The sequence below is a fragment of the Thalia democratica genome, chromosome 3 (genome assembly GCF_965202585.1).
Source record: "Thalia democratica chromosome 3, ktThaDemo2.hap1.1, whole genome shotgun sequence".
Taxonomy (NCBI): Eukaryota; Metazoa; Chordata; class Thaliacea; order Salpida; family Salpidae; genus Thalia; species Thalia democratica.
The window spans coordinates 48,877,100-48,903,623 of record NC_139167.1 but is presented as its reverse complement, the minus strand read 5'-3'; the positions used below and the strand labels follow the sequence as shown (position 1 = coordinate 48,903,623).

Below are 26,524 nucleotides of genomic sequence, written 5' to 3'. Positions count from 1 at the left end.
TGATTTAACAAGCTATAATTATTTATTGAAGACTGTATTATGAATTTATTGGAATGTTTTTTTCATAAACTCAGTTAACTATAAAGAATCAAAATATTTAGGTAACAAGTATATTAATAACTAAAACGAAGTTAATTTTTATAGGAGTTTCAGCTCTAGACATGTGTGAATCGCCACAACTAAGGAAACTTTTACAAGTTCAACGCAAGTATGACCACTTAAAAGAGGCTAAACGCTTCGAAGGACCATTATTAAAAGTATAAAACTTGATACATAAAAATATGTAATGGCTTTTATTTCAAAGTTTAATCTAATTTTTCTTATCCAAAAATTACTCGTATAATTATATTTTTCATTAATTGAAGTTGAATAAAGGTCATTTATACGCATTGACAAAATAATATATATAGATGTTAACTACATTTAATAAAATGTTATATAACTGTTCTGTTTACAGAAGAAACGTTTCACGGGTATAAAATTCCAGTGGGCGGTTTTGGAAAGGGGAATTTTTTCATTTTTTTGCAAGAGGGCGGATGCTGTGATGAGGCAAAAAAGAATCAGCTTCAAATACCTCAATGAGGCGAAAATTACTGTGAGTTATTTATTACTTTTCAACTGCAATCGTTTGAAAGCTTATTTGGCTAAATTGATGTTTTGGTTTTTGAAAATATTTTGCATTTACAGAAGTTACCAGATTCGAACGGGTTCATAGTTGAGTATTATGACGGGTCACGGCATGTATTGTCGGTTAAAAATGGCAAAAACGCCATGTATGAGCGCGAGGTTAGTTATCAAATAAATATTGTTAAGAAATGTTTTGCACTTATAAAGTATTTTAAAGCATACGCTAAATACTTTTTAAAATTTCTAAAAAGTTTATAAATACAAAAGTTTTAGCTCCAAAACTTTAATTTGAATGTTAACAGTTATTTGCTAGCTGTTAATTTTTTTTTGTGTTATAATACTTAACTAAAGTTATACGTTCTTCAAAAGAACTTTATTAGATTAATTTTTTAATAAAACAAAAATAAACGATAAAATTAATTGTTTAACACTACTTTATTTATTAAGAAACATAAAAGAAAACGTCATAAGAATTTCTAAAAACATAAAAATTTCCCCATTTGAGACACAATTAAAATTTAAGATAAGTATAAATTGACTAATTGATGGTTTTTTAAGAAAATTATAGAATTTTTATTATTTAGACTTTTAGAGTTTAGTACGAAACCGGGTTACTAAAAAGGATTATCAAGTACAACACAGTTAATACTTACATAGAATTTAAATATTAAAAACTGAAAGTATAATATACTAAAATTATTTCTAAGTATAACAATAAGTTAATCTTTATAGATTGCTCAATATGATCTACGTTTTTTGTTTCTTTAAACGGAAAATAGTGTAGTTTCAGCGGTTCACCTTGTTATTTTTAGCTAGGTATAACATATTTAAAAAAATCAGAAACTTGTTATCATAAAATATGTTTTATAATAAACGATCTTTATAAACAAGTTTCCGAAAAAACTAACATATTAAAACTTTATGAAGTCGATACTTTTAAGTACAGATATAAATTAAAAAAAACGTCACTGCCTACAATTTAAATAAAGCATTAACATAATAAAAAAAAACCACAACAAAAACAAAATTTAATTTCAGTTACACAGTACCTTATTTTGCGTGTTTGAAGAGTTGTTATAAATATTTAAAAACAATAAAACTCAAGTATTTATTTGAGATAAATTAAAACAAAATGCAATTTAAAGCAATATTTAATAAAACTTAGATTTCATAGACTACGGCATACAAAAATTTACTTGCAAAATAAAATAGTTTTAAAGAATCTAGTTCTAAAATTTTACAAATAGCACTATTTTTATTTTATGAATCCTCAAAAGATAAATTAGCTGCTTAAAAATTATGATAAAGATATTTTGTATAAATAAAAAGTTAAATGTTCATTTTATTTTGTACAGAAAATAATTAAACTTTCTGATATTAAAAACTTTCGTTCAAGGTATTTTCACATGAAGGTACATTCTAAGAGAGAGTATTAAATAGTATTTTTTCATTATATAAAAAAATAAACAGAAATGGATTAAGGTGATAATGGAGCATTCAGCATACAGTGACAAGTTTGTTGAAGAAAACAAATTAGTCGAAAGCGACTCGGATGACGACATCTTTGATGACATCACGATCGATAACATGCTACTTGTTAGATTTTTTTAAATCGTTTTCACTGTTCAAACACAAAAAATATTTAAATCAGGGTTTCCTAAACTTTTTTTCATAAGGCCCCCTTTAAATAGATAAAAAAAAGTTATGGCCCCCTCCAACAAGACTTCTCAAAAAACTTCCTTTTTTTATCTTTTTTTTCTTTTCACCATTAACTCCAAAACATCTAGTGTAAGTTTCAAATTATGGTCTCATGGCTCCCCCTTTTACATAAACTTTTGACATTTAAAACTTATGACCCCCCAAACTTCTGAATTTTTTTATAGTATGAAGTATAAGCTCCAAAATAACCTTTTTATACACCTGATACTTTTTTTGTTCTTCACCATCAAATCCAGAATATCTAGTTTAAGTTTCAAACTATAGAATCATGGCCCTTCTGTTTTCCTTTACTACTCATGACCCCAAGGGGGCCATATGTCTTTTTAGGAAACCCTGATTTAAAGTATACTTTGGTGTAGAAAAAGCTAAATCCATTCAAAGGATTATTTGTGAATAAAAGAGAAAAATATGAGTTAACTTTGAAGATAATGTAAACAGAATGCTAATGCTCACAATAAAGTGATGAAAGAAAATTTGGAAGAAATTAAACCTTTATTACACAATCTTATAACTCCAAGTGAAGATAACGACTTCAGTTTTAATAAAAGTTTGTAATATTTTTATACGTTCAATATTAATTAAGTTTAAACTTTTTTGTAAACTTTGGATTGAAAGAATAATTTAGAGATTGTTCTACCGTAATTTATTTCCCCTAAAGGTGTCGTATAGCTTGTATAATCGAAATTCAAAATAAGGAATTAAACTTAAATTTCTTTTAGAAAATTAAAAAAAATATTACTTATCAATTATAGTGTTATATAAACTTAAACCTTTAAATAACTTTAGGAAACAGACAATTGATGCAAATATCAAGCAAATTTGAGGATTTACTAAAAACTTCTCAGCAATTATTTGATGTCTATTCATCTTGCCACCAGTGCTTTAATCTAAAAAACAAGGTAGTCTTACTATTTAGTTTTAAAATACGAGATTAACAACATAAATTTTATTCTCTATTTTGGTTTAATAAAACGATATACTCTGTTAACTTTGCATACTATATTTGTTTCTTTATAAAAGTATGTTCTGTGTTTAAAAAAAAGTTTTGATCATACCACTTGGATTATCATACCAAAAGCTTTCGGTAGACTGAGACCCGGGTTTAATTTTTATTGAAACTCGTCAGTCAGTACTAAACTTTATGTTTACTTGTGCTTGTCTCATGGCACACGAAAGTCTAGGCTTTGGCTCTGATGACTTTCGCTGACACTTTATTTTATATAAGTTACAGCAATAGTAGAAAAAAATAATGATGCATTTTAATTTTTAGCATATATTTTCTAAATTCGTTGTTATAACATAGTTAAGTGCTAAATGTTTCCTAAGTTTTTTCGGTTTGCACAAAAGTAAGTTTTATTTATTGCATTCATTAGTTTTGCAATAAAAAAACTATGTTAAAATTTTTAGTTATCAAAACATAATATAATTGATATTAATTAAAAGTACTAATTATTAAAAAAAATATTATTATTAATTAAAAGTACTAATAATAAATCTTTTAGTAGTACCGTATTTAAAAGCTTTCAGGAAACTCTAAACTTAATTATAGTGATAATTAAAATTAAAAATCAAATGTACATAAATTTTCATTTATTTTTAAAATGGTTAAATGGTGCAAGGTTATAAACAATTATGTATTTATCAAAAATAGAATCAGGTACCTGAATATTTAGAATTATAATCCAGCTCTTTATAAACTTTTAAATATTTTTTCATGTATATTAAAGTAACATAATTTATATTATCTTCTAATGAAATATTGTTTCCTGTTTTTACAGCTGTTTTTTTAGTGAAAGACAGTAACAAATATTTTAGTTTTTCTACCGTAGAAGTTGCTATCTTCATGTTAATTAAAAAATAGTAAATACTCTTGAAAAGTTGTTATAAAATCTTTCCATAATATTTCAAAGCAATCAGCTGTTCAAAAGTAGTTTTTTTGAAAAAGTCCATTTTGTGTTCTCTCGTTTTTTATGCTAGTTTTTAAACCTCTCTCGTTTAATTTTGCCACGCATAATTGAACACATAATTAGAATGCGCAATTGCAGTTATAAGTTTTAGTTGCATATTTTCATTCTAAATATAAAAGCTGTAATTGAGTGTAAACTGTAAAAAATAAATTGATAAGTGAAATTTTTTAAAGCAGTGTTTTAAGTTTTCGAATAGACATCATTTTAATGAATGTTTTTTGAACAAAAGTTAATTAACACAGTACAATACTTTATAAAAATAGTTGATTTGTTTACCAAGTTAAAATTAGATTGTATTTAAGAAATAATTACATCGAGATCTAAAATTTTATTTTATTTGTTTTGCATTCACAGTTATTTTTTTTATTCAAAAAGAGTAACTGTTATTAAATTGTTTTTAAAAAGTACTTATGTTTATTAATGCTATATGTAAAGCAAAAAGCATAACTAGTCTAAAGGAAAGTAGTAAAAAGAAGATGTTATTACAAAATAAATACTAAAAAAAATTGTATGCTCAGTTTTCATAAATAAAAATTGGTTAACTAGTTTTTCAATTTAAAACTATTTGAAATTTATGTACATAAATAAAAGTTTATATTACTAACACATAAGTGTTGTGTTTTACGCATATATATGTAGTTTTTTAGTGTCAAGTAAAAAAGGTTGGGAAACTTTTTTGATTAAAAAAAAAAGCCCTACATTTTAGTTTACTATTGTCTAATAAATGCACCTTAAATCTTTGTATCTGAAAATTTTTATCAAAAAAAAAAAAAATTATTAGGCTGAATTTTTTTAAAGTAAAATATAAAGTTAAAATCTGTAAAAAACTTCTTGGAGTACGTTAATTGGTTGTACGTTAATTAAACCTATTCCAATATTTTGCAAAATTAAAATAACAAAAAAAAACATTTAATCGTATTGCTATAATACTAAAAACGTATAGGTTTAATTGTTTTATAACAGTAAATACAAATTAAAGTTTTAACTGATAGTATACAGAAGGGGTGACGCGTGATTACGTCATAAAGAAGTTTAAACTACCTCAACTGTTATTGTTTTTTTATTGAAACAGTTAAGTGTTAAAAATAACAAAAAAAATTTTTTAAGGATTAGAGATAAGTGTAATTTATTTTGTAATTGTTTTTAAAGTTGTTCAATAAAAAGTTCTCAACTTATGTTCACATCAGTGTAGTTAATAACAATTAAAAAAATAACAAAATAGGTGTAAAATTAAGATAGATACCTCTTATGATGTCATCACGCATCATTACTGATCTACAAAAAATATATTAGTATTTGAAATATTAGAAACAATTTTTAAAATTATTTAATTTAACCATTTTGAAACAAATTTGTTTTGAAGAAAACTCTCTTCTAAAAAGTTTTTATTTATTCAAATTATTGCCTTAATGTATTTTATTAATGCTATAAACATATGTAAGTTGATGGATTTTTATATTCAAATTCTTGCTGTTTATGTTGTTTATAATATAATTCAAAAAACTGATTTTTTGATTCTTTAGATAGTATATAATTAAGTCTATATAAATAGCCTAGTATAAGTATCACTCAATTTTTAAAATTGTGTTTTTTCTTTCCATAACTTTTTTACACATATGCAAGTTTTATATTTTCTTTTCTATGTAAGGTTTAAAATATAACTTTAAAATTTTTACACAACAATGATAAGCTGATTTTACTTTTGTATATACACTAATCAGTATTGTTTATTAATTTTGTTTTAGAAGTTTTTAAGCTTTATGGTGTAAAAAGGCTAAGGATTTTACCAAAAACTGCAAGTAAACCTAATATTTCCAACTATTTCTTCGTTTTATAAGTTACTTATCAGGCCTGAAAAATCATAGTAAAATTCAGCCCTCATAGCAGTTTATGATAAAAGTTTAGCTTGTAAGTAATTTAAGTTGATGTCCTTAATGCACGTTGACCGTAGTTGTGTGAAGATTAAAATTGACTGTTATGTTAGTCATTATATTGTTTATATAACGTCAAAAAAAAGCACCAGTAAGTTTTGTCCAAGGACTTGGTGTACGAAAAACCTTTCGGTTATCGCGTCATACACCACGGATACAGTTTAATGTCTTGTCCAGAACAGATAACATTATAATAAAAAAATACATAGCTACTAGCTCATTATTTAACATTTTCGGTAGATTTTTATTATTGAAGCAGCCTTTTGTTGACTTTTAAATATTCATGGCTGGAGGAAATAAACAAATATATAAATAAATAGAAATAAATTTCTGGCATAGCTGTAGAGTTATTTCTGGTTTTACAGAGAGATATCTTACAAACTGTTTTACTTAGTTTCTAACTTCTTCTTGTCGTTCAATGTTAAAGACTTATTTTTTACATCATTGATTTTCTGTTTACATATTGCTAGTTAAATATTATTTTTTAAGGTAATTATTTTATTTAAAAGTATTTTAAATTTAATTAAAAAACTTTTAAAAATTTAGACTAGGTTTTAGCTAATAAAATTCAATATATGTGATATTTATTCTTTAGTTATAAAACTATCGCATAAATTAATTTTATCTTTTGATGATATTAAGCACTGGATTTTTGATCTTTGTTAAACTATTATTATGTAGATGTGAAAAGTTTTAGTTAATTTTTTATTTATTTTAGATTTTAATCACTCCTATTGTTATCTGTAGACCAATATGTTTGTTATGACTTTAGAATCTATAGCTAATTATGCTTTAAAGTCCATTTAACAAAGAAGCTAGATTAAACTTGTAAAAAAGATAATTATCATTTAAATATTGAAGAGTTAGACAGATAGTTCATAATATCTTATAATTGGAAATTTTCTAAAACCAAATTTAAGTATCTAGTTTAGTTACATATTTGTAAAGTGATTTAAAAAAATATTTTATTTTATTTAGTTTTATACCATATGCATACATGTATGTTTAAGTTCTACTTCTGTATTTAGTATTCATTAAAATAACTATATTTTTAAAGGACTTAGTCAAAATAAATGCTAAAAGAACTTATTTTTTCAATAATATAACTCACTAGTCATGCTTTTTTTTTGGACAGCTTGACTAGTTTTTTTTTTTTGCAAAAGGTTCTTTCAACTTAACATTTTTTATATAAAATGAACATGAATCATCAACTATGCAAAATTTAAAGTTAATAGTTTGCTAATACAGATCCTAGTAAAGCAAGTTCACTTGAATATATAATAACAAATTTACACCGAACTCTTTATTTATTAAACCTACACATGTTTCTGTGTGTTAACAAGTTAACACACTTAAACGATGCTCTGTAAAAAAATACTGTGAGGAAAGAATAAAATCTAAAGTAGGTGTAAAGATGTATTTACTAAAAATAAAAATAATTACTATAGATTAATGGTTAATAATAGATACAATAAACAATTAGTAGTGTATATTTTAATTTATGATTTTTGTTTTTATTTATTACAATTTTACTTGACTTAACTTTAATATAATTTAAATTTAATCATTAAAAATATTATATAGTTTTATGACAGTCGGATTTAACATTATATATTGTATCTAATATTAACCACTAATCTATAATGATTTTTATTTTTAGTAAACACATAGATACACTTACTTTAGCTTCTATCCTTTCCTTACAGTATTTATTTTTTACAGAGCTCCATTGAAAAAAAATAGTTAGGTTTAATATAGAAAGAGTAATGTGTAAGTTTGTTATGATAAATCATCAACGTGGTTTTTGATCACAGTTTTAATTGTTCACACTATTCTTCTTTTTATTTATTTTTTGATTGTTAGCATCTTCTTTCTAAATTTGATATAAATTTCATGACTAGAGTTTACTGGTTTACTTAACTTATTTTTATACATGTAGATGACTGACTTTCTTCGTAATTTTATTAAACCTTTGTATTGTTTATCATAAAATTTTCCTCTTCTGCCTTACTTTGTATATCATTTGTACCTTTTGTTTTATGTTCATTTAGATAACAATTTTGAGCGTGGCTGTTTTAATTTAACTGATTCATTTATGAAAAGAATTTTATGTGAATTGTGTTTTTGTTGATAGGTTTAATAAGTCTGTTAAGTATTTTTGCAAACTTACGGATTATCAAGACGTTAAATTTTTTTTATTAGTTAAACTTATGAAAAATATTTTCTTAAGTTGGCATATTTGGAGAAAATTCTTATGAATGATACTTTATTATAGTTTGTTTGTTATAAAAAAAAGTATCAACTATAAAATTTTCTTCAAGTACGCAAACTCAACAAAAAGTTTTAATTAGTGAATGTGACAAAAGCTAATGATATCTTAAATATTTTTGATACATATTAGTTACGGTACTTATTGTTGTTCTGAGATTTCTAAATTGTTGTTAATTATTTCAAGTAATTTTATTTACAGTATATTTTTATTAAATTTTATAAAAAACATAAAAGTTTTGTAAAAAAAGTTTTCTTTTCAATAAATCAGGTTTTTAAGATAAATTTGAAAGATTGTTATCATCCATGTCTTACGTTTATGTTTGTACCATAACATCGTACTTAAATCAATACCTGATTACAAAAAAAAATCTTTTTATTTACAAATTAAAGAAGTTTGTTCAGCTAAAATATTGTTTCAATACTTATAAATGTAAAGACTATCGATTGTTTTCTATAATAATTACTTGAAATCATAATAATCTGAATACTATCTTAGTACTTTTTTTTATTATGTTAGAAATTAATAAAAGGAAGTTAATTAAGCTATTAAATTAAGTGCTTTAATTGTACTATAGAAAATTGTTAATTTAATTTGTGGTTTTAAAAGCAGCTTGTTTTGAATAAAAGTACTACTCAGAATACTTTAAATTTCAAACTTACTTTAACATTTGAAAATTATTAGTTAAAAGTTAAGTTATACTTAATCAAATTTGATAACTATAAGTTGTTGTGGTAAAATTTCTAAAAATCGTCTAAAAATTTTTTGTACAAAATTTCAAGTCTTTATGTCTTTGATCCCACCGGATAAAAAAAGATACTAATTTTTTATTATTGCTATAAAGAAGTAAATCCTTAAAAATATAAATTTTTGACGCTGCTTAAAAATATTATCAAGTTTAAAAATTTTAAAACAAAACTTTAGGGTTTTTATCTTTAACTACTAAACAAAAACTAAGCAAATAAATTAATGGTTTTATATAATTTTCTAAACACCAACTCATAAAGTTAGCCTTTGAAAATTAATACTTTATGTAGTATTTTTGAAGATTCAAATACCTACAAATATTTGTAATAGTATATGAATTATGAAGCTGAAGTTTTTATCATTAAAATAGTTTTTAAATGTTTGCGATAGAAGTATTGGTGTGTCTTATGAGAGAACTAAAGCGGAAATCATTTTACAATTGACTTGTGATGTAACCTTTGATATGTTTAGATGTATATATATACAGATAGATATAAAAGAAAATTATCTTATAACATTTAGTTGGCATAAGCTTTGGAACATAAGTTTTTAACTAGCCATTTACTGGTATAACATTGTTTATAACTTAATTTATTTTTAGATAATAACATAGAGCCTTAAAGAAATATTAAGTTACGTTTTTAAAGCTTGTTTTTTTTTTGCAAAAAAAAAGATAAAACAAACTAATTGTATCAATATTTTAATTTTACTAAAATTTAAATAATTTAATGGTATGCTTTAAATATTTAGTGTTTATATAATTTATGAAAGGCTTTTAATATACATTTATAAAAGTTAGTAACTGTTTAAAAATAACATTTAATTACTAATTTAAAATGTTAAAAAACAGTAAAGAAAAATCTTAAATTTATTTCATATTAAACCTAGATTAAATTTTTTTTTTGGAAAACATGTTCTATAATAATGACTAAACACCAGTCATTTAACGCAACTATGCCTACTTATTGGATGTATATACTTTAACGCTTGATAAGTTCCATATAGCTTTTTTATACGTTTTACACGGTATAAATGATATTTATGAATAAAAAGTTTTTGGATTGAGTTGTATCTCTAGTACAATACTTTACTTAACTGTTTTGATTAAATATAAGTTTAATGCATGTTTTTGGTGTAGTATTTTAGTACTAGTAGATTAATTGACATTATGGTATTAAGAATAACTTTTAGATATTACAAAAGTAGTATTAAAAAAAAACAAGTTTAATATGGGATAAATTTTTAGATTAAAGTCGCTTAATTTTTAAAAATATATGCATGAGTAAAAATTAAATAGTGTTAAAATGTTTTTTACCATCTGGTTCTTAAAAGATTCTTTTAACACATTTTCCCCATCTGATTTCCTAAAAAGTATCTTAAAACAATTTAATTAAAGTTTTTAAACTACTAAGAGTTTTGTATATAACATTAAATTATAGTATTCTTTCTCAAAATTTATCTCTTACAGACACGCTTAATTTATTAAAATTTATTAAAAAGAAAATTGAACAAAGAGTAAGTGAAGAACGTGAAAAAAACGAAATTCTACAAAAAAGCATTCAGGCTCTTGCAACAGAAAATCACATACTAGAAAACCAAGTGGACATATCTCATACGTGAGTTGTCATATTTAGCGAATTTTTTAAACTAATTTTTTTAAACTTATCTTAGTCTGTTTGAAGGATTAAATGTTGCTATCAGGTTTTGTAATGATGTATAAAAATATTCGTAAAAGCTGTTTATGACTTCATATAATAATGTGAACTATGGAACATTGTGTATTAAAAAATTTTAAAACAAATGATTTAACTTTGTATTTCAATTAATGTAAAACGTGCTGTTATCAGTTTAGAACTTTATATAAAATTTTGACGGTCTTGAATTATTTATGGGGTCAGAAAAAATCAATCCACTTTTTAAACTAACTTGTTTACAGTGACTACAAAAAAGTTAACTCCTTTGCTTCTCTTAAATTAACACTAACCTAAAAAGATTGTACCTTTTGCTTGAATATAACATCAAATTAAGGTTGTTGTTTTTGAAAATTATTTATACAACACAATAAAAAAAAGCTAAACTAGACTAGTTTTTTGTATGAAACTAAAATATAACAAACTGTAGTGGTGAGGAATTATCAGATATGTCTGCATCTTCTAACAAAAATGTTGAAGATTCTATTTGTAATAGCGACGACGATGACGAATTTTACGATGCTGTTCAAGGTTTGAATTTTAACTTTTAATGCAGTTTATAATTGGTAACAATGCAATAGTTTTGTTTTCAAATACGTTTTTATGGTTTTTTAATATTTTTTATGAGTTTTTTTTGTAGGAACAAAGTAATATTAGCTATAATTGTTGTTGTACGATTACATTTGAAAGAAGTATATTTAAATTATATTGTAACCTTAAAAAACGGTTGTTTTTCTACAGGTTCTTTCGTGCGTTGCTTACTATGTTTCAACTTTTTCTTTAAAATAGATACATTTGTATCCATTTTCCAAGATATTATAATTTTCATAAAAATGCTGCTTAAACTATAAGCAGAAGTTATTAGAACAAAAAATTTATAAATTTATCAAAATGATTTATTAAGTTTTAGTAAAAACTTGACATATTTAAAAAAATTATTAGCTCAAAAGCTATTATAAATTTTTAATAAAATATGTTTACTGTAAAGATAGCTAAGTGAAGCGCATCCTTTTAAAGGTTTAAATTTAATTTGAACTATTAATAAGTTAACAACACTAAAAACAATTTGTTCCTCAAAAATTAAAAATTCTAGGTTTTCACGTGTGTAGCAATTAAATGGTTCCTCCACTTAAATTTACCATTAAAGTTTAATTTTTTCTGAAAAATAACAATTTGAAAAACGCAATTTTAAATATTAAAGCTTGAAAAACATGTCTGTAAATGTTTTATGCAATAAAAATTGACTGATTAAGAAGTTTAAAAAAGTTTTTATAAAGAATTTTTCAATGGTTATTATAACTTAAAAAAAGTTTATTTATTTTATAGTTTTACCAAAAATTTATTTTCCTATAAATAATATTAGAGTAGTTGTTTTAATATGAGAAGGAAATTTTATGTGTAACTTTATATGATAAAAAATAGAATATAATTGTACCTATTTTTACTCGTTTTAAAACGCGAAAAAGTATTAAAACGAAAATATTTAACTTATTTTAGATTTTTAAGTCTGTAGTGGTAAAATATGTAATATCTTAACTTTAATTAGTAATTTTTAGTTTTCAGTTTTAGTTACTATACTTCTAGTCGAAATATTAACATTGATATAACTTTATGTTATACAGTTCAATTCAGTCTGACAGTTGTTTGAAACACTTATCAAGCATAATTTTCAAAGTTTAATAATATTAATTTTTATGTAACTCACTTTATTTAGTAAATAATAATTATTATGTTTGATAAAGACTAAATGTATATTTTTACTCTTTATAAATTACTTGCATATTAAATTCATATTCTTATTTAAATATACTAACATTTTTATTTATCATTTAGCAGAGGAAGAAGCTCCCAGCAAAATAGTTGCTACGTCACAAACAAATGAGTTCGAACACAGAAATGAGCTACCTTGTACAAGTTTTAGTAGAGATTCAATTAGTCTTTGGCATATCTTGAAGCAGAGCATTGGAAAAGTTTGTTTTGTATTGTAATATCGTGTTGCTTGTAGTTTTACAGATTGAGTTGTTCTAGAAAAATATTTTTTGAATAAATTGTGTTTTTCATTTTAAAGTTTTTCCGTTTGTTGTTTAAATTTACTTTGTTTAAAATGTGTTAAAACATGTTATTTTTTTGTTATATCTATAAGAATGACATACTTTGTTAACATTCCAAACATTTTATATATTCAGTTTAGATTTATTTATATTACTTAACATATTTATTAAATTAATATAAAGAATATTGTACTAAAAAATAAAAGTTATTATCAATTATAATCACATTGTACATGCTGGATTACAATAAGTTTTTTGTAGAAAATTTTGTTTTTCGAAATTTATTTTGTATTAATATATTTTAAAGTCTAAATAGAATGTTTTTAAATGTTTAAAATTTTAATAATAAATTAGGTTGTTTAAAACATTGTAAACAGCAAGTTTTTTACTTTCTATAGAACTGTCTATTGTTTTTATAGTCTCGCATAAAATAAAAACTATGATAAAAAAATTATTCAAGTTTTTAGAAATATTTTGTAATAGTTATTTGCCTTAACTAAAAAAGAATGCTCAATTTACTGGGATGTAAAGAGCTTATTTAAATAGATTTATGCAAATCTACGCGAATAAAATATACAATTTGCATAAATCTATTGAAATATTTTGTAAGAGAAATTATAATAGAGATGTCTTTCATTTAAAACTTATCTTAAATCTTACAAATTTTAAGCTCTCAATTATAAACATGGTTATTTCCAAAGCATTATTAAATAGTAATAAAGAAATGCAATAAATATATTATTTTAAAGTATTAATGTTATTTTTTCTAATTTCCTGTTATAGTTTTAGTTTTTCAGCTTTAAGTAATATGTAAAATTTTATGTATGTCAGTTGTAAATAACATTATAAACTATGATATTAGTCATAAACCTTATTTACAAACAGTTTTAAGTTTAATTAAACACATTATAGACTTAAACTTTAAACTTTTAGTAGTAAATTATAGTTTTGATAGTTTTAAAGTCTTTAAAATTAGTAACTAAATATTATATTACAAACTTAAGTTCTTAATAGTTTTATATATATATATATATATGTTTATATATTATCTGTGGTTTATATTTAGTGTGGTTTAAAAGTCTAAACAATAAATTTAAAAAATCTTTATAAAGATAAAACTTTTTAAAATATATCAAACTTTAAAATCTGCAAAAAGCTTGTTGTAAAAGATATTGATTTTCAAGAAGCTAATTCAATAAACTTCAAATGAATTACTCTTTGTTGTGATCTTTAATACTTATACAAAAAGTTCCAATACTTCCTAAACATATACTTAATCACTTTTTATAAATTATTAAAACTTGTATTAAAAATATATGTGAAACTGTCGATGTATATCTTTTTCTTGGCTAAAAAAATGTTAAAAATAATTCAAAACTTTAACAATAAAACAAATTAAAGTTTTTAATTCCCTGATTTATTAACATGGTAAACTAGTACTTTGGCTCATTAAACACAGTATTTTCTTTTTAAACGAAACTATATATAAACTGTATGTATTTGTGTGGGTGTAGAATTTATAGTATATTATTAATTTTTAAAATTTTTCTAAACAATGATACTTAAAAAATAGAATCAAATTTTTGTTTAAAATGATTTTTTTTCAATTAAATAAATAAAATTCAAGACCTTTTTAGGGCATGTCATATAAAGCTTTGGAAACTAAAATTTAAGTTTTTAATAATTTCATCTTAATATAGAAATCTGAAAATACAAATATGTTTGTAGTCTTTCATATATTAAAATAAACACTTATGTTTATTAACAATTTCAATAAGTAATAAGTAACCTATCTAGATATTTTTTTTTACTTTCTAAGACGTCGCGACCTTTAAAGAAAAAATATTAGCTAAAAAATAAAGTCAAATTTAATAAATAAAAACATTTTTTTTAGATTTTATAGTTGATTTATTTTAATCAGGAACTGTCACGAATAACGATGCCGGTAGTGTTCAACGAACCACTGAGCTTCATACAGAGGTTGTGTGAGTATATGGACTATACCAACCTGCTGCAACAAGCCTCCGCCAAGGAAGACTCCATCAACAGATTGGAAGTATGCTGTTTTGTTTTACTTGCACTTGTTTGCTGGTATGATAAATCCAGTATACTTTGCTAAGTATAAGTTTAAAGACGTCATAATGAGCTTTTTAGTAAAACTTTCGACCAGAAAAAAAAGCACTTTTATTAGAAAAAAAATTTTTTGAGAAGATCTATAATATTTTTCAGTAAAAAATGTTTAGTAAAAAATAAATCAGTCATGTAAAAGTAGTATTTATTAAATCAGTATTAGTATGGTCACAATGCATTTTGTAAATTAACAACATAAAAAACCCTCTTCAAGCAATTAAAACGAAACTTTTAATATTTTACTAAAATATGTGACATTTGTTATAAAAATTCTTACCAAAAATTTAAAGTTCTACAATTAATTTAAGTTTATTTTGAAATAAGTTATTAACATTTATAAAATAAAAAGTTTAATTAAAAAAAAAGAAGTTGTTTATATTATTAAATAATGTTTTATTTTATTATTAAAACAAAGAATAAAAAACCGAAAGCTATCTTTATTGAAGCTATGATAAACATTTTTGTTTGCCTTATTGTTAAGTAAATATTGATAAGGTAATTTCAGAAATACATTGAACTGTTTACGATGGTAACATTTTAAAACAATTAAAGTAAAACTATGGCATATTGATTCAGAAAGTCATGAAACCTAAAATTTAATACTTTTAAAAATATAATACTTTAGTCTGTCTACTGATGAACTCACTACAATTTAACTTTGATATTTTAGCTTCAATTTACAATACGTCTTGCAAAAAAAATTAATAACTGACAAAAATTTAACTAAAAGTCAAAATTGTACTAGTTTGTATCAATAGATGTCTAAACACAGTAAAAAATTATACCATAATAAAATGTTTAAAAATTTGTATTAAGAGAAGATTTCCTAAATTAATATTATTAAAGCACAATTTGTAAATAAAAGTAATTTTAAAACGAAGGATTGGATTTTTATAAATATTGTTATATCGAGTTTAGAGAAAAGGAGACATCTATACCTTTTATCTTGTCTAATATTATTATTTTTTTCCAACATAGATAAATCAAAGATATAAATATAGAAAATAGAGTAAGAGAGAATATTTTACTTTTTTTTTGATTAAAAAATAACTAAATTAAAAAGTCAAAATTCCAACTTTTCTAGTATTTTAACTTGTAAAACATTTGAAGAACTGTAAAACAAAATTGATTTAGGAATTTCGATATTTAAATATATATTAAAAACTATAATGAAAAAAGTTAATAACACTAGTTGCAAGTATACTTAGTTGTGAGAGTTGAAAATGAATATAAAATAGTAATAAAGCTTATATTATCTTAGACAACACAAGAAATGTTTCTCTACTATTCTAGTTTTTGTTATCGATTTTAAAGATTATAAAACTTAATCGTTAATACAAAACTTTCTTATGTTTATAACTTTATTAACTTTTTGAGTTTTTATCAATGACATATATCATAGCAGTGAAACTGGTTATAAGTTAATTACTAGATCAACAATTTTTAGTAGTACATACCTGTAGATTTAGTTTTTATTTGAAATAAGTATAGTTTAAAATCTTCAAAATATCTTCAAAATAGTTTAGGCTAGTTTTCGACGGCAGTAAATAATCGTTTTATAAATTTTTATAATTAAGCTTTCTTAGAATTGAAATAAAAAAGAAAAGTAATTCTTAATATTTCAAATTCTAACTATAACAACTGTTTTGATTGGTTTTGCTAATTGGTTCGAGTTATGAAAAATTACTTACTTTATTTAAAAGTCACCACAAGTACAAAAACTACGAACGACCAATAGTTTCAAATATTACTATAAGTGTACAAACTCATAAAGCTTATCATTATAGTTGTTTATCATTATAGTTTATTTAATAGGAAATATGTATATCAGATTTATCAAATATTAAAAGCAGTTATGTGTTAGAAATAACAGATAAACTAAACTTGTTAGGTTATAAACTTTTTTTAGTACATTTCTGTACTTGTATAAGCGTTTCACTAATTAATTTTGTGCAATTATTTAGATGGTGTCAACTTTTGCCATAGCTGCGCTTGCCTCTCAGTATGAGCGTTTGGGAAAACCATTCAACCCACTACTTGGTGAAACTTACGAATACAAAAGGTATTTTTACTTTATACATTTTTACTCGGTTGTTTTTGGTATTAGTCTTGTAGTAAAATGATAAGTACAATATTGTTTGAAATATTTTATAATTATTTTTACATTAAAAAAATATAGTAAAAATATAAATACTAAGTAGTTACTGGTCATAAAGGATCAAAGGAGATAAAAGATATTTGAAAAAACAAGCTTTAAATATCAATAATATTTTTTATTTCATTTTTTTATTATATAATGAACTAATTGGATCCTATGAATTTGTTACCATATGTCTAAAATGCCACTTAGAATTTGCCTAAGCTGTAAACTTATCTTTTATCTAATACAAAATGTAAAAAAGCTAGGTTTAAAATATAGGTTGATCCCTCATATGACTTTTGTTTTAGCTAAAAACTACCTTAATACGATTTTATAACAAAAAATGCTTAACTTAAGAAAGAAGAGTTTAATTATAGAAAATAAAGTGTTAGTTTAGAAACGCACACTAAGCATATATTTAAACTCAAGTAAAGAGTTAAGCGCTTTTTGTTAAAAACAAGATAATTATATATATTTTTTATTCATAATATAAGAGTTTGTTATGCATTACCTAAAAATAAAAAGTATGAACAATATTATAGCTTAAAATAACTATGAAAAGATTAGGAGATTGAATTTTTAATTTCGTTTTTAAATTTAACAAATGAACAAAAACTTTAAAGCAGGGTTTCACATTTTTTTTTCAAATGGCCCCATATAAAGAAACTAAAAAAGCTTTGGCCCCCTTGTACCAAGATACTCAAAAACTACCATAATAAACACACATAAGACCTTTTTTTTGCTCTTCATCAGCAACTCCAGAATATCTGGTGTAAGTTTCAAAACTACCATAAAAATCACGTAAGACCTTTTTTTTTTTGCTCTTCATCAGCAAATCTAGAATATCTAGTGTAAGTTTTAAAACTACCAATAAAACACACAAAAGACTATTTTTTCTTTTCATCAGCACCTCCTGAATATCTAGTGTAAGTTTCAAATTATGACCTCATGGCCCCCTGAGTATCTGTCATGGCCCCCAAGGGGTCCACTTGGCCCACTTTGCGAAACCCTGCTATAAAGGTTATTAAATAGAAAAAATTAATGTTACTCGATTTCTTGAAATAAAACCTGCTGGAAATAATTAGAAATATCTAGATTAGGTTTTTTGTTAAATTAACAATATTTCTCACTTTTGTATCATTCTGCTGGTAGATCGGACCTGGGGTTCCACTGGGTATCCGAACAAGTGTCACACCATCCGCCCATTTCTGCATTTTGTGCCATCGGAACCGATCCTGAACACCCTTTCGAGTTTCGAGGTTCGTGCGACCCCAAAATAAGGTTTGGCGGAAGAAAAGTTGAAATTGAGCCGAAAGGCCACGTATACCTTGACCTTAAAAAGTAAGTTTGAAAATTATCTCATTTTTTTATAAGTGTAGAATGTTTGTCTTCTTTGCATTACAACCGAATTACTAGTTTCAATTATTTAATATAGATCTTTTAAGTTTGATTTTTATATAAGATTATTAAAACTAAAATTAAAATTGCAATGCTTAAATATTAACTTTTTTAAAGAGACCTATAGAATTTTTAACTTTATTGACAAATTAGTATTCAGCTATATATTTTGTTTGAAATTTTTTAAACCAAAAAGAAAGCTGTAATAATAAATTTTAAAATAAAATCGCTATTCAATTCAAAAATAATTTAAAAATAAACTTAGACGTATTAGTTATGTCGTTAAAAATGTGATTTTTTAGTTGCGTACAATTGATTAGTATATGTTAGAATATCCTAAATTACTTATATGAAAAACTTGAAATGTTTTATATGTAATTAGTATATTCAAAACCATTGTTATTGAACAAATTTCAAATTAGAAATTAATACATGTATTGAATGAATAGAGTTAAAAAACTAAAATAAGTTTTATACCATTAACAAAAATTTAACTTATGTATTTTAATTCTGTAAAAAATAGTTTAGAACAAAGTTAAATTGAATAATTTTATTTATCAAACTTGCAATACTAGCTTTTATTACTTCATCAATATACTTCAATGTCATTAGATTTCCCATCAGTTTAGTACCATGCTTATAAAATCATAACTTAACTAATAAAGTTGTCAAATCCAGCTCACAAATAATGAAGCAATTTTATTGAGTTCATGCGTTAAAACAGTTGTGCTTTAACAAGGCGATAATTTAAGCAAGCTTACACAAGCAAACCCTTTTATTATAACTTAAAAAGCTTATTTTATGGTTTGAAAAAAGTGCTAAGCATTGGATAACATATATTCATCTGCAATTAAAAGGTATTCACATAAGTTTATCTGTAATACTTAATATAAAACTATTCTAGATGTTTAAATTTGATTCAATCGGTCTATAACCATACAATCCTGGGTATGTTTTAAGGCTCAAGGACTTGTTAGCTATAAAATATTTTTAATCTAATGCATTAGTATTATATATATTTTTTTTTTCTCTTTGTTTTAATTATTGCAATACTGTTTTGGCTGTGTTTTTAAACAAAATTAAATATTAAAAATTATTAATAATAATTAAAACATATTAATTAAAAAAAAATAGAGGAAGAAATCTAGTTCGTATCACAAACTAAGTTTGATAAATATATACTAGTGATTAAGGACTATGTTTTTTTATGGTCTGTTTTTTTTTCAAACTTAAAGTTTAATTTTTTTTCTAGAATTAATTATAAACTTACGAAATTATTCGTTTTTTTCAAAAATTTTATTATACTTAGATTTCTTTAAGACAACTTAGGTAGAAAAAAAACTAGTATCAGTAGCTAGAACTATCACGGAAGAACTAAATATAATCAAAATGTTTTGCTAAGTGTATTAAAAATAGTCAAATATAAGTTTCTTGCTATATAACTAGTAGTGTTTTCCTTCTTTTCAACAAAGTTGTTAATTACAGACATTCAGAATCTTACCATTGGACGAATCCTCCCTTGTCAGTAAACAACATAATTGTAGGTAAACTCTGGATGGAACAACATGGTACAATTACCATTCATAAAACAAAGTTAGTTTAATTTATTTCTTGTTGTTATTTTAAACATTTTGTAATTTTTTTTTTGTAATTATTTAGCTTTGAAAAACTTAAAAGTATCATATCAACAACTTACATACTGATTATGTTATGTTTAGCTGATTTTTAGACTGGTTAGATATCAGTAGATAAAATTAGTATGTTTATTACAACTAATGAAATCAAATTAGGAAACTTGTAAAGGATAAATAACAATTTTTTATGAATTTTTAACTGGAATAAAAAAAAATTATTGCTTTCTATCAAACTTATACAAAAAAGCAATATGTACTACAATAGTTCTTTTTATTTATTTTTAAACATTACAACATATAACTGTAGATAAATGTTTTCCAAACTCACTTTCGTAGTTACTCTCTTCAATAAAAATCGTCTATTTACTAGTTGTTGACCATGTACTTTTTCGGCCCTTGCCAGTTATTGCCCCCTGGTAGCTAAAAACGCCGAATTTATTAAATGATGCTGTGGATGAAGGAAAGTAGAAAAACTAAAACACTTAAATTATTAAAATAAGTTTTTTACTTTATAAAAAAAATATAAAAAAGGCTTCTATAATTAGAACAAAGTATTAACGTCCTTGAATGATACAACATTTATAACAACAAGCTTATACTTAACATTTGTTTTCTTATAAAACTTTATTTAAATAAGTACTTAACAAAGTTGTTTTAATTGCATACCATAATTATTAAGATGACATAAATCTTGTTATTTTCAAAGCTAATTAAGCATTTCAACCTTGGTTTTGGTTCACCTACTCTATAATAGAAGCATGCGCTTGTTCTGGTAAAATGTTTAAAATAAAAGCTTTGAGTTGAATATAAAATTGTTTTTTAATGGTATAAATAACTATTTGAATTATTTGATCTTTTATTTTTCTAATTGTTATAATACAGGGTTGCCAAAAAACCTAAAATCCTTGAAAAACCTGGAAATTGACAATTTAGGCAAAAAAATCTGCAAAACCTTGATTTTGAGAATTTTCGAAATAAACTATGAAAAAAACTGAAATTTCGAACAAAAATCAATAGAAAAAACTTGAAGAAGAATATAAACTCTACCCTATACATGTAAAATAACAAAACTTCGGTTATATATGAAAAATCTATCATAGGTATAAAAAATCTTTTAACGAAAAATTATTTTTATTTTATAATACATCTTAAGTAGTTTTAAAGTATCTTTTTAATGTACTTATACTAATAAAGATAATTTATTTTAACTTAAGTTTAATTTTGTACTAAAGATGGACCAAAAAACTTGTTTTTAAAAAAATCTGGAAGAAATTCAGAAAACCTAGAAGAAACTTACAAAAAACCTTTGGCAATGCTGTATAAAGTAGCTACTCTTTTTCAGTACCATATTATTGTAGAAAAGAGTTTGATTCTGTAACTTAAAAAAAATTGTATGTATGCTTTTTTAGTGATAAGTATAAAAGCTTAAAAAGTCTAATAAGCACAAATAATCATGAATTTAAAATTTTTAGAAAGCTATTATAGATAGTTTATATAATTAAACACTTCTAAATTATAATATTACCTTTTAACGTTTAAATCTGTATATTAATTTTTTAGCTGCAAAGAAAAATGTGATGTTACATTTAAAAGTTATTCCTGGCTAAAGAACAACTCACTAAATAAAATAGAAGCTACTATCTACAACGAAAAGTAAGTAAAGACTTTAAAATAAAGTATTAATTTTGATAGAATTTAAATTACCAAATTATAAAGACCCTTGTATACTGTACAAATTTATTAGGACTATAAATATTTTGTCAATTTTGTGTTTTGTTTGAATATATTTGACTATTTTTATTATAAATCTTAAATTTTATTAGAGGTGAAAAAGTTAGAGTTTTAATCGGTGACTGGACCAAATTCATATATTCGTTGGATATCCCAACTTACAAAACTTATCAACAGAAAACTTCAAAAAAGAAAGTATGTAAATAGTACCAGTTTTATTTATTTTAATTTGCTAATTAATTCTTTTTTTTTCTAATGTAAGCATATTAACTTGAGTTGTGAATTTTAGAACATATACTTAAACCTATATTTTATAAAAGTCAGAACCACTTTCAATGATTGAAGCTTTGGAATTGTTATCAAAAGATTCAAACTGCAAACTATTATGGAAAGTCATCGAACGACCTAAGTGTTCTGAACAAGTAGTTTTTATGTTTTGTTTTGATAAAAAAGATATTACACTCTATAGTGTTTTAAGTTCTAGGTAACATGAACTACATTTAATAAATAAAAATTTGTTTAAAACTAAATTTTCAGTCGAAAATAAAAGCTAATTATGATTACAATGGTAATTAAAAAAATATTTGTTTTAAAATTAAATTGATAAAACAACTAAGTAACTGTTACTTAAAAAGGATGAATACTTAGTGCATGGATTAATATTAACTATTACGTTGCCTATATACATCTTTTTAACATGTACAGTATATATGTAGTCTTCAGTTCCATAAAGATACTATTAGTTAACTTGAATAGACCAGAGTAGTTTTTTTCCTTTTTATTGGCTATTATAATCGTTCTCTTGACTGGTAGAATCTGATTTTATAAGAATACTTTAGGCAGCTGTCAAGGTACCATAAGTATAAATGGTCACCATTTCTGTAAAAATATTGACTCTGCTACAATTTTTGATTAAAGCATTTAGAAGTTTTGAACAATCGGTATAGTACTTTTTAACGATATTAAGTTTATTAGCGTTTAATGACTCTTTTCCTAAATTGTATAGAATCTTTTATAAGTTAAAGTTACTTTGATTTTTTTTTATAACTTATGTAATATTACAGCTAAATAACTAACTAAATTTACAATATTTTGCAAGCACAGTTTAGATGAATTGTTTTTAAATTTTGTGTTGTTTAACTGTTTAAAGTGATTTTTACGATTACTTCAAACTTTACGGGTTGCTATATGCTTGAGCAACTAGTTTTTGATTTGAAATCCAATTAACAAAGAGGTATTACGTAAAAATATAAATCACATTTTGAGACAATCGTGTTGTTATACATAAATTTTTGCTCAAAACCACGTAATAACATAACTAAAAATATTTTGATCGTTTGTTTTGAAAACTTCGTATGGTCTTTACAAATTCTTTACAAACATTGCGCAATACACTCAATCTGAATATGAAGAAGCGCTAAATCAAGATAGTCTTTATTTGTCTAAAAATAGTAAAACCATTTATTAGCACAAGATAAAATTTTAGAATTTTTTTATAATGTTATACATTTTTTTATTTAAAAGTTAAATTATCCAATAAGGTGTTTAAAAGTATATATTTGAAAAGTAGTTTGAACTACTTTTTAATTGTACAAATTTATGTTTCAAAATTTATTTGAAAATTGAAAACTTTTTCTTGTATTCAGATGTACTGCATGACGAAGCTTGCCATGCAGTTGAACCAGCAGGAAGTTGAAGGTTACAAAATTCCGCACACCGATTCCAGATTCAGACCTGACATCAGGAAACTAGAAAATGCCGATATTGGTTTGTTCTAATAAGTTTTTAGTTTTGTTAGGTGGTGAAAGTTTTATACCTAATATAAAAGTATTCTAAATGTTGTTTTACTGAAAGTTGTAAAAACTGCTTTGTTCTAAGTTTTGATTTTTTTAATGAACGCCATTTCTTATTTTTTTATTTTTTTTTGATTAACATGATTATTTTAAAATTTGGTAGTTTGATAATGTTCAAGAAACAAAGAAGTTTTTTGAGTAGTCTCATGTACAAACTTTTCTACTAATTAAAACCGTTGTTTTTTTAGCTTTAAATAAATAGAAAATATATATGTGCTTGCTTTTAGTAGATTATGTTAAAGATTTTATTTCTTTAGCAGAATGGGGTAAAGACCATTTCAAACTTGACCGTTTAAACTCCGACATTTCATACTGTTAATTTAGAGTCATGGTGAATTATCTCTAAAACATTTTTATCCATTATAATCTCTATTACTTAAACTAGTTTTTTATGTTTTTGATTTTTTACATATGGCTTTTTGAAAATTTGGTATTTGAAAAAGTTTAATTGTCACAATTTGAGTTGTAATGTAACCTTGGAATTTCAACAAACCTTTTTCTGATATGTAATATTTATCAAAAATACAATTATAAACTAATCCTTTTAATTACAGTACCTTATTAATTTGATTTAGTTATGTACATTTCAGATTTTTTTTGAGATATGATTTACCTTCAAATTTTTTTAATAACTGTTATTTTAAGTTAAAGACTAATGTTTATAAATGTTATTATAGACGCAGCGGCTGAAGAAAAAAATCGGTTAGAAACTAAACAGAGAAACGCGAAAAAAATAAGAACAAAAAGTAAAACAGATTGGACACCCCGGTAAGTTATTTAAAATATGTTTATTCTAATACGTAAGTATATTAAAACAAAGTTTTTTGAAGCGTTCTTCTGTGCACTGCTATAAAAGTACTATTTTCTAAACTTTGTAAAATTGTTTGTCTGAAACTCATAAATACTATAAAAAATTACTCTAGGCCTTTAAAGGTAAAGTATCTCATAAGTTTTAAGAACCCTACGACTATTTTTTTGCAGATGGTTTGTTAAAACGAAAAACAGTGAGACAAAAACTGAAGATTGGAAGTTTAAACCAGACCAATACTTTAGTAGAGACTGGACAAAATGTCCGGATATTTTTTGAGCAATTTATTAACGGCTGCATATAAATTTCGAACTTTTAAATATACTTTGGTGGTTACAAAGGAAATTAAACACTATTGGAAGCTTTGTACTAATGATCACTCAAACGTAAAAGCTTATTTTTCTGTATATTATCTTATAAAATTATATTTTTTTTGGTTGTAATCAAAAAGCTGATCTTTAATACTTACGACTGTTTCAATTTAATGGTGTCGTACAACTTTTCAGATAAACATTTGTTAAAAGTTTCAATAGTGAATAAAAAAAAAAAATGTTTAAAAAGCTAAAACAGAAATTTAATTTAATTTATGAACTTTAGAAGTATAGAATTTTGGATTAATAAAAAGTGTGTAAAGTTGTAGCATACATTTAAAAAAAATTAAAAAAAAAAAAGTTACGTTTAAGATTTTTAATTTTTATCAAAAATTACTCTGCTTATATAACTATTTTATTAAATTTTTGATTTTTTTCTTATGTTTATTCTATCTATCATCATGCTTAGAGCAATTGTTTTATTTCCTTATTTTATTTTTATATAACATCTTGCCTCCTATACGATTTTGTAATAAAAAAACTGTGTTAGTAGTTGTTTTCAACAAGAAATTTAGTATGTAAGATTTTAAAAGCTTATAAAAGAATGTACATTTTATAGATATGTTTTTACTCAAACTTTGTAATTAGAACATCAAAATAGCTCTTATAGTATTATAAAGTGAAAGCTTAACAACAGTTTAGTTTAGAATTACTTATTGTTTTTTGTTAAAAGTAGCATACTGTCTTAAATGATGTCTTAATCTTATCTAAATCTATATTTTCTTCTTTGAAGGGCAGACCTTGTTAAGTTATTACTTGATAACAGTATTAAGATTTTTAATTTTATTTTCTTTTTTTTTGTTTTCAACGAAGTAAGATCTTTTTATTAACCTTCTATTAAATTTTATGGGCTGTTTCTGAAAAGCATGTTTTTTCAATACTTTTTTCTCACAACAAATAATTAGTTTCTCATATATTGACTTGAAATCTTACTGTAAGGTATCCTACGGACATGACCACCTCAGTTTGCTTTAACATGGTGCATCGCAAAATTACTTCCACATTAACAGCTCGGTTTTACCATTTGATACATAAAATATCTATAAGAAGCTGTACTGTAGGAAGTACAGTAATTTGCTTCTAAGGTACGCACTTCTTAGGTACGAACTGCTGCTGTGGTACGCACTTTTTAGCCGAAAAACTCGGTGTTCAAAATGCTTTTTCTTTTTTACTTTAAAGTTTAAAAAACTATTCAAAAATAGAAATACAAAAGTTTGCATTTAAAAATAAATTATAATGAATTAAATTAAAACTAGACGAACCAGAAAATAAGTTAACTTACATATTGTATATTAATTCAAATACTTAAAACTAAAATATAACAGTTTATTTATTTAACGAAATTAAAGAACGGTGCAATATAAATTTGCATACTCCATAATTAAAAAACACCAAAAAAATCCTACAAAATTTAGAAGAACAGTGCAATTAGCATTTACATACTCCGTGATTAAAAA

At 23.7% G+C, this 26,524-nt stretch overlaps 1 protein-coding gene across 1 annotated transcript in view; it reads left to right on the top strand.

The window, feature by feature from the left end:
• LOC145831254 (oxysterol-binding protein-related protein 1-like) overlaps positions 1–25,514 on the top strand; it is a 35,376-nt gene extending 9,862 nt beyond the window's left edge. Inside the window, exons 6-24 of the mRNA XM_082938426.1 lie at positions 145–257; positions 458–595; positions 688–786; positions 2,098–2,223; positions 2,785–2,893; positions 3,133–3,245; positions 10,761–10,876; positions 11,382–11,482; positions 12,785–12,921; positions 14,924–15,058; positions 17,097–17,194; positions 18,425–18,613; positions 20,156–20,263; positions 21,865–21,957; positions 22,128–22,230; positions 22,356–22,457; positions 23,682–23,802; positions 24,566–24,656; positions 24,870–25,514. Of these exons, the coding sequence (XP_082794552.1) occupies positions 145–257; positions 458–595; positions 688–786; positions 2,098–2,223; positions 2,785–2,893; positions 3,133–3,245; positions 10,761–10,876; positions 11,382–11,482; positions 12,785–12,921; positions 14,924–15,058; positions 17,097–17,194; positions 18,425–18,613; positions 20,156–20,263; positions 21,865–21,957; positions 22,128–22,230; positions 22,356–22,457; positions 23,682–23,802; positions 24,566–24,656; positions 24,870–24,975 (2,198 nt within the window). The 3' untranslated portion in view covers positions 24,976–25,514. The remainder of the gene's footprint in view (positions 1–144; positions 258–457; positions 596–687; positions 787–2,097; positions 2,224–2,784; positions 2,894–3,132; positions 3,246–10,760; positions 10,877–11,381; positions 11,483–12,784; positions 12,922–14,923; positions 15,059–17,096; positions 17,195–18,424; positions 18,614–20,155; positions 20,264–21,864; positions 21,958–22,127; positions 22,231–22,355; positions 22,458–23,681; positions 23,803–24,565; positions 24,657–24,869) is intronic.
• Positions 25,515–26,524: the final 1,010 nt, after the last annotated feature.